This window comes from Nicotiana attenuata, unplaced genomic scaffold, assembly GCF_001879085.1.
Source record: "Nicotiana attenuata strain UT unplaced genomic scaffold, NIATTr2, whole genome shotgun sequence".
Lineage (NCBI taxonomy): Eukaryota > Viridiplantae > Streptophyta > Magnoliopsida > Solanales > Solanaceae > Nicotiana > Nicotiana attenuata.
In genome coordinates this window covers 55,311-64,533 of record NW_017672580.1, presented here as the reverse complement: position 1 = coordinate 64,533, position 9,223 = coordinate 55,311, and the positions used below count along the sequence as shown (strand labels likewise).

Here is a 9,223-nt window from a genome sequence, read left to right as displayed (position 1 = left end):
TGGGGAGAGGTGATCAGGCAGGACATGGCGAGGCTTCAAATTCCCGATGACATGACCCTTGATAGGAAGCTGTGGAGGTCGAGTATTAGGGTCGTAGGTTAGGAGATAGTTGAGTCTTTCATTACTTCGTCCCTTTGTGAGGCTAGTCTGGTAGTTTTTCTAGTCAGCTAGTGGTAATGTTGTGTCTTATTACTATTTTACTACTATTTCATTTTTCATAGCGCCTGGTCTATACACTGTCTATCGTTTTTCCTTTGCATCTACTTTCTCATCTTCATGATGTTATTTTTCCTCTGTTTTCTACTGGAGGTACTGATATTGGGTCTTTGTGTTTTCATCTTCTTGAGTCGAGGATCTTTCGGAAACAGCCTCCCTACTTCTTCGGGGTAGGGGTAAGGTCTGCGTACACACTATCCTCCCCAGACCCCACTTGTGGGATTTTACTGGGTTGTTGTTGTTGTTGTTGATTTGAGAAGAATTGTAACTTATAATTTTTTGTATAGTTTTTGAATATTTAAATTTTAACTCTAAAATATCGAGTTAATTTAATTCAACTTAGCTTTAAAAATTAATCAAATTGACTATGGAAAGCGAAAACATTCATGTAAACGGAAACGGAGAAAGTATCATTTCCCCGAATCTATGCCATATTAAAAGCACGAAGGCCCTTAGCGAAATGTCGTTCGACTTTTTTGCCTCTTAATAGTAGTGTTCACATTGGACAAGATTGTAATTAATTATTTTTCTAATATTTAGGATCTTGAAATCAAATAAACTTTTTTATATTAAATTTTTCTTTATTTAAGAATTTGAGATTGAGTAATATTTTACCTCAAAATTTTCTATAAATTAGGCCAAGTAATAACACCTCACTTTTAAGTTCCTTTCACGTTAAGTTATGGATTCCAACAAGAAAAAAGGACCGAAATCTATAGTTATTTCTTTAAAGAAATACTTTTATAAGGTAAAATTTAAATGAACTTTAAAATTCTAAATATTATGAATTTCTACATAATTAAAATGAGAAAATATTTAATAATTTTTTAATTTAATTTTAAAGTTATAAATATTAAAACATATCTAATGTGAAATTAATTTATAAAGGTAAAAAAGATGGATGATATTTTGCTAAAAATAAAAAATTTAAAATAAATAATATTATTTAAAACATGTGTTTGCTTTATAATATAAAACTTAACGAAAATTTGCAAGTTCTAAAATGATAGATGTGTTAATCATGAATAATGTACAAACTCAAACGTGTAGGTACTTAAATTATATCATAAAAAATATCTAACTAAATTTAACTTTAGGTAAACTAATATTAATTAAAACTTCAAAGGGTAAAAGGAACTTTCCACGTTATAAATGCTTGGATAAAATTATTGTTAAATTTAAATATTTAAAGCTTAATATGAATTTCGATCAACAAAAAAATTATTTCCTTTAAGGTTGAGAGCAAATAATTAATGTCTAAATTAATTAACTATTTAGCAATTAAAAGTATCCAATTCAATTTATTTACAAATTAATTATATAAGTAAAAATTATTTTTCAAAATGAAAAATTACTAGGCTACATAAAATTGTTTTTATAAGAAGACCATTGGTAGTAACGATATAAAAGCAAAATAGTTATTTTATAATATTAAAAGTCAAATTGGTAAAACTATAAACTTAAATCAATATAATAAAACTGTATTAGATAGAATGCATTCTAAAATGAATGAATTGGTATTAAGTTTTTGTTTCTTTTCACATTTATTTCAACACATAATAGCTCCCTATATTTTTTTTTATATTAAATTATATTGGTAAACTATTAAGGCAACATTAGTAATTTAGACTTTGCATCATTACCTGTCCATTTTTTTTTTAAATCTCTAAAATACCAAACGATTTAACTTTTTAATTTATTTAATTTGAAAAGATTTTTGTGATTTATTTGTTTTCACGTAAAAGAAAATAAGTTTAAAATCACAATAAAACATTTAAGGATTTTTTTGGAGTAGACTTTTATCCATTGAGCTAGCTAGATGAGATTAGTATTCATTATTTTTAAAAACTTATCCTTTTTAAAATTTTATTTTTATATTATATGATTTTTAAAAATTAATATAAATAAACGTTTAAAGTGCGTACCTTAATACTAGTTCAACGAAAAGAGACAAAGGTGAGAGAGAAGAAACGGATAAACCGTCAGTCAAATGGAGGCCACGTTGTTCTCTCAAATCAGAGTTCCCTTATTTACCCGTCGCACCTGTCTCCCACTCTCTATGTATTTTTCTTATCTCCACACGCTTCTATTCCGTTTCATTCGGCCCCCTCCCTACCCCCCCCCCCACCCAAACCTCTTTTCCTCCCCTATCCTGGTGCCTTCTATATATACATACATTAACCTTATATGTATAGTGTTCTCCATTTTCTCAATTGATTTGTTGATTCTGTAAAGAGGAGGATGTCGCGCAGCAGCTCGCAGTCTGGAACCAACGGCCACAACTCTTTTACGAGCGCCGGCGAGTCGTCGCCGGCGGCCGTATCTGGCGGCGGAGGAGAGATCATGCTGTTTGGTGTGAGAGTGAAGGTGGACCCCATGAGGAAGAGTGTGAGTTTGAACAATCTCTCTCAGTACGAGTTGCCTAACGGTAGCGACAACATCAATAACAATAGCAACAGCGGAAATAACAATGAGTCTTCTAAAGTGGCTGACGAGGGCTACGCTTCCGCCGATGACGCTGTTCCTCACCACTCCGTCAGTGGCCGTGAGCGTAAGCGAGGTTAGATCTCTGATCATCCTGTTCTGTTTTTTCTCGTTGGCATTAATCATCGAAGCTCACTCTTGTTTGTCGGTCTTCTCTACTTCACAATTGTTGATATTGTTTTTTATCCTTTTCTAGTTTCTTTCAATTCCTTTGGCTTTGAATCGTCTTATAACTCAACGTGTTAATAGATCATCTGTTGTTTTAGTCTCCTCACACATCTCGATTTCTAGTGCTACAGTCAAACCTCAACTAGTTTGTTCCAACATTCTTTTGCTTGCTACAGTCAAGTGCTATTATAGAGCATAACATGAAAAATTGATTCTAAAGAAAACTTGGCCGTGTCGTTGTATTAAAGTGCTATTATAGAGGATGATTGCTATAGAGATGTATTACTGTATTTGCTCCGTCTCTTTACACAATTATCAAGCTTCTGTTGATAGTTTTCTGTTGTACGAGATTGGTTTATTTCTTTATCGACCGTTGAAATAGTTGTGGTGCACCTGTTGTCTAGTCTCTGGTTTTCAACAAGTATTGATTTTGATCAAGTTGGCTATCTTTTGGATTTCATTTTAGGAGTTCCATGGACGGAGGAGGAGCACAAGTTATTCCTTTTGGGATTGCAAAAAGTGGGAAAAGGAGACTGGAGAGGTATTTCTAGAAATTTCGTCAAGACTCGAACACCTACACAGGTCGCGAGTCATGCTCAGAAATACTTCCTCCGGCGAACCAACCTCAATCGTCGCCGCCGCCGTTCTAGCCTCTTTGATATCACCACTGACTCAGTATGTAATTCACTCTATCACAAATTTCATTTATTACCAATTGAATAGCTTGCCTTTTAACTATTTTGATCAAAATCAGAAGGAAGTTTTGGTGTTCTAGAATTTAGTTCCTAATCTTTACTTCTAATGACAAACAGGTATCTTTAGTGCCGATAGAAGAAAAGCAAAATCTGCAAGAACACCAAGTTCTGGCACCAACATCATTGCCTCCTGTAGAAAATTCCAAAATCAATGCATTTCAGGTGACACCTTTGCCAGTAACTTTTGGGCAAGGAGATCAAATTAATAAGAATTCATCTATATTCCGCCGGCCGGTTCCTGCTCTTCCACTGTCTAATTCGTCAAGAATAGCTGACTTTAACTTGAATCAGAGCTCAGCAATGGAAGCATCTTCATTGTCGTTGACATTGTCCTTGTCACTAAATCAAAGCCAGTCATCATCTACTAGGCACTCAGCATTTCAAGTGATGTCAAATTTCAATAATGGAGAGAGCATTATCAGTGTGGCATGACATACAAGAATCTTTTTTAGAATAAGAATAATTATTAAAAGCTAGAAAAATGAAGTAATAACATAGAAAAAGGCAAATGGGAGTTTATAATTCTATATTATTATTATAAGGTGAGATAAGGTACTTAGTTGACTATGATGTATGGTCCTTTTGTTTTGTACAGACCAGAAACTCGTCATGCCTTGCTGTACCTGTTTTATGCTACTTATATTATGTTAGTGTCTTCTTTATTTGTTTTGTTTCATTTGTTTGTTGTTGGGGAGGAAAAAAATAACTCTGAATAACATCGGACATTGTGCTTGTTGCTAATATTAATGGGCTGGCTGAGTTTAGTGGTCTCCACTGTGGTTTCATAAGGTGAAATGTATCAAGTGGGTAACTGGTGAATTCAGTGTTAGTTTTCCATTAAAACGCACAATCCATCAATCTTGGTTGATGAATTTGGAAGGGATTTGGTCCTCATTCATTGCAGTGGACAATAAGCGATGGTAGGACCATTCCAATTTCTGCTGTTGTTAGGTCATGTGATGTGTTATCTAAAATCCTTATTGGGTTATGATATCTTGCTCATGTGGTAGATTTTCAAATGAAAAAAACGGAATACATAAGCAGCCCCTAAAACAGAAAATTTCTCTCAAGACTTATAAATTACTATGACCATGGCCCCCTCTCTCTTCAACAACATAACTTCGTCAAATTAAAACAAATACACAAACAGAAATCTAGCACACAATTTTACAGAAAAATTCAAGAATACACCCAGCTAAGAAAGAAAAATGCACACCCAGCTTCGGAAAGAAGAATTTTCAGCTCATCACACCCGTTTAATTTCATTTTACTTTCGTAATTGTTGAAAATTGTTGTTGTTCTCTTTGGGTCTGGTGTGAGGTTTGTTGGTTTATTCGGGAAATACTAACTCTGTACTTCCATTGCAAGTAGACCCAGAAGCATTTTTCTTAATTATTTGCTTGATATTCCATAATAGGTTCAGCATTGTTCATCCAGTTAGAAAATAAAAACTTTGGCCATAATTCGGTGGATGACATATGACAATCTCGCCGAGGATGATCTCCGATATGGTCTAACAGAGGAAAGTCTTTAAAAAAAAAAAAAAGAAGGGAAATCCTTGTGGGAAAGAAGACCGATGGAAAAAAAATATCATAAACTAACAGAATAAGCTATAAACTAATTGAGATTTGAAAACAACTAATTTTCTAAGAAGAAGAAGAAGATGAACGGGGGAGTAGAGTTGGGAAAAAAAAAAACAGAGTTGCTTTCTCTTTTTTAATACTCAAATTTTTTGTTTAAAAAAAAGAAAAGAAATTGCCTCAAAGTTTTTTTGGGAAAGAGCCACATGTCTATTTTTCATTGGTTTTTGCCACATCACCAAAGGGTGAACTCCACGTATCTTGTTTTCTGGGTTGCTTCAGCTTCTGGTGTGTGATAGGCACAATTTGAATGGAGATAGAGGGCTCAATAGGTCGTGAGTTTAGTTTGAGTGTCTATGTGAAAAAAAGGGCCGAGTTTAAAGGGCTATCTATATATTCAGCCAAAAAGGCGGAACACATAATGTGCTACCTATGTATTCAGCCAAAAAACGATGATATTCAATTGATTTTTCTTGACTAGACCCAAAAGGATCGCAACGATAATGGACACCAATATTTGGTCCATTGGAATTTCACGCTCGCAAGACGAAGAGGGTGTTTGGCTAAACTTATAAGTTGGTCAAACTGGCTTATAAGTTTTTTTTGGCTTATTTACGCGTTTGGTAAAATTAATAGTGCTTATAAGTCAAAAATAAGCCAAAAGTTCTAAGTTGGTCTCCCCCAACTTATTAAATTTCAGCTTATAAGCACTTTAGGTTTGACCAAAATATTTACTATTCTATCCCTAAAATACTTCTTTTTAAAACAAAACTCTTCGTATACCTAGTTCTTCAGCTGCTTATTATTAATTTCAGCACTTTTATCCAAACACGTAACTGCTTATTTTTTAAATCAGCTTCAGCACTTAAAAGTGCTTTTCAGCACCTAATGCTTATTAGCTACTCTAAATCAGCTAAGCCAAACGGGCACAAAATTCAACTAAACATGAAATATGAGCTTACCAATTCTTGACTGAAGTAACCCTGAAACACACTGAAGATATTGTACTCCCTCCGGTCCACAAAAATAGTTAGTGTGACAAAACTATCCTTAATTAAATGTTGTAGCATAATTTAATGTGAGGACTAAAAGACTTTTCAGGGATAAATACATAAGGGTAATTTTGGAAAAACAAATTGAATTTTTTCTTGATTATATAAATGGACACTTATTTTGGACAAAAATAAAAAGGCAAATTGATCACTAATTGTGGACCGAAGGGAGTAAAGATTATGAGCTTGCGAATTCATAAAAGCATTTTCTCCTGATTAACAAGATTTATCGATGTTCATACCACAAGATTTAAGTATGAAATCTATAGAGCCACATCTCACTATGTAGTATGTAATATGAAGCTTCTTCAAATATTAACAGATACCTTCAACTGGCATTAAAATTGCCAAAAAACTTAACAAGTGAAGTGGTAGTGTATAGGTAATATGTACACCATGTAAAGGCATAAAAGATGGTAATTACACCGAATAAAGAAAATGAAAAGCTGTCCAAGGATGCACTTGCATGGACAGCAATAATTATTTGTAAGATGCTAGAGCTTCTTGACCAAATTGCAGCTCTAGGGAGACAGTAAAAATCATCGATCAAGTACCCAGCAGTCCAGCAGTATTGAGATTTAAGGAGCAACACAATCAATCCAACCATGGGTGGATTGCAGAATGTGGGGCTGAAAATGATATCTGACATATTCCCATCCAATGAGAGACAATGATATGGAGAAGAGATACGAAGGATGCCAAAAGAGAGTCATAATCGACACTGCTCAAATGCTACTAGTACCACAACGCGTGATGTGGGGGTTAGGGGCACATCACGGTTCAAACCTTGTCACAGACTAAAGTTCCGTAATCATTTGGAGAAGGGTGTAGGAGTGACACCAATATCCTACGACTTTCGAACCGTGCGCCACTAGCATTCGGAGAATTCTTGGTTATAAAAATAAAAATAAAAGAACAGCTACTAGTGCCAACCAATAACCCATAATAACCTGCTGAGAGAAGATTATAAATCCAGCAGTACAAGCCTCTGTCTCCCCCTAAGCATGTTTTAAAGGGAATACATCCCCATTCAATGTAAAACAAAGAGATCAGTCAATTTTAGAGGAAAAATAACACCCGTTGATGCCAAAAGAAAAAACAGTAGCATTTGAACAGCACTACATGTGAATAACCACAATTCCCAAATATGAATAGGGGTATAAATATCTGCTGTAGAACAGCACAGAAGTCAATTTTAATGATCAGCTTAAGATATGAAACCAGCGGGGTTAAGGGAAAAAACAGAGAAAATGAAAGCAAAGGCTGGAAACTTGACTTTCTGTGGCTATTCAAGAAAAAAGCTTCCTGGAAAGTCCAGCACAATATTAATCGTGAAACTGACATTTCCTTCCAACATATTCCCACTTTCTGGAAACAAAAACTATATATAGTACATTAATATTGCAACTACCACTAACTGGTCACAGTATCCTGAACTGTGGACAAAATCGCTAACTAGTTTGTCAACTCGACGAAGTATAGCAGACAAGCCACTGTTTTTCCAACTAAGATATACTAGCCCCATCTTGACACCAAGTGTCCAAAGCTGCTTCAATCCGATATCAAAAGGCAGTTTCTAAATGGTCATAGTAGAAAGGGCCGATATCCAATTTACAGGCCAATGCTGCCACATTCAGAAAGCTACAATGAGCAGTTTGGGAACTAAATAAAACCGAACTTATCATTTACTAACTTACCCTGAACTAGTGAGCAACTTCCCCAAAACTAAGTTTTGAGAGGAAAATATTTCATAGGTACCCCGGAAGATTGATACCAGCACTAAGAAAGTCAAATTTAAGAAGATTCTATTCTACTTTTCACATTGCAACTTGCAAGGAACAGTGAGAAGCCAAATAGTACCTATGCCTTAGACTAGCCATGTAGCAAATGCCTCAAAGACCAGCAGGTACTTGAAAAACCTGATAGGAATGGAAACACTAGATACAGAAGCAATAAGATGCCTTCTGTAAGTCAGTTTCTCACCTTGAAGAACTATGAGTGCCACATGGCATTTCACTTTAGATTGTTTAATTTCTAGAGCCTTTTCGGGCTAATTAACCAGTTAGAGTTTCCACAGAAAGAGCTATGAGAAATTGGACTTTTGACGGACAGATATTGTTACAAACACCAGCTAGGTCAGCTTGAAATGAACTCACCTTGATTGTCATCCCCATGTTCGAAAAAAAATTCTCTTGTACAGCAGCGTCAACCAAAAGACCTCAAGCATGAAACTTTAACACTTAACCACTTATCCTACTTGTGCATTGAAGAATTACAAAAACAGCATTAGTTCAAACAGCATAAATAGATTAGGATAATAAGCAGGGCATGAACAGTAATTGCCTCGGGGCTTTTATATTTCCTGGTGCTCTCAATTTTGAGTCCTTGACTAAGATTACTAGAACCCAGCAGAAGAATGCTTCAACCCTCTCTCCCACAACTATTTCTTTCTACGAACCAATTTCAACTCAAATTCGGGCCTCCTTCAATGATTATTAGAAGCAACATTTCCAACGATACTATAAATCCAAGCAAATAACCTTTTGAAGGAATAATGAAACTTTCTCCAAAAACATAATCTGAAAGCAATCCATAATTCTAATTACAAGAAGATGTTCATGAGAATGAAAAACAGGAATCTTAATATGCACTCTATGAAGGAATCTGAAGTAATTGCTACTAAATCAACTTAGAGATAACAATTAAAGAAAGGAAATTAAACATAGCAGAAAGAATGAGAGGAAATAGAAGAGAATCAGAAAATAAGCAAAAGAAAGATCAGTTTATCATTCAAGTCTGCCTTCGCAAAATGGAAACATACGCAAAATTCCCTTTCCCTTCTAGAACAGACCTGAGGACTAAAATCTGAATAATTAAACTGATTTTGACCAAACATCTTCAGTTGGACGTACCGTCCCAAATTCACCAATTCTGACACCAGGGAACCGTAATCACGACAGAATCCAAA

At 34.8% G+C, this 9,223-nt stretch overlaps 1 protein-coding gene across 1 annotated transcript; it reads left to right on the top strand.

Moving 5' to 3' along the window:
• Positions 1–2,291: 2,291 nt before the first annotated feature.
• LOC109213735 (transcription factor MYB1R1-like) lies at positions 2,292–4,364 on the top strand. Its single transcript, XM_019377566.1, has 3 exons — positions 2,292–2,776; positions 3,335–3,543; positions 3,681–4,364. Exons 1-3 carry the CDS (start codon positions 2,458–2,460, stop codon positions 4,053–4,055), a joined length of 903 nt encoding a protein of 300 aa, XP_019233111.1. The 5' UTR covers positions 2,292–2,457; the 3' UTR covers positions 4,056–4,364.
• The last annotated feature ends 4,859 nt before the right edge of the window (positions 4,365–9,223 follow it).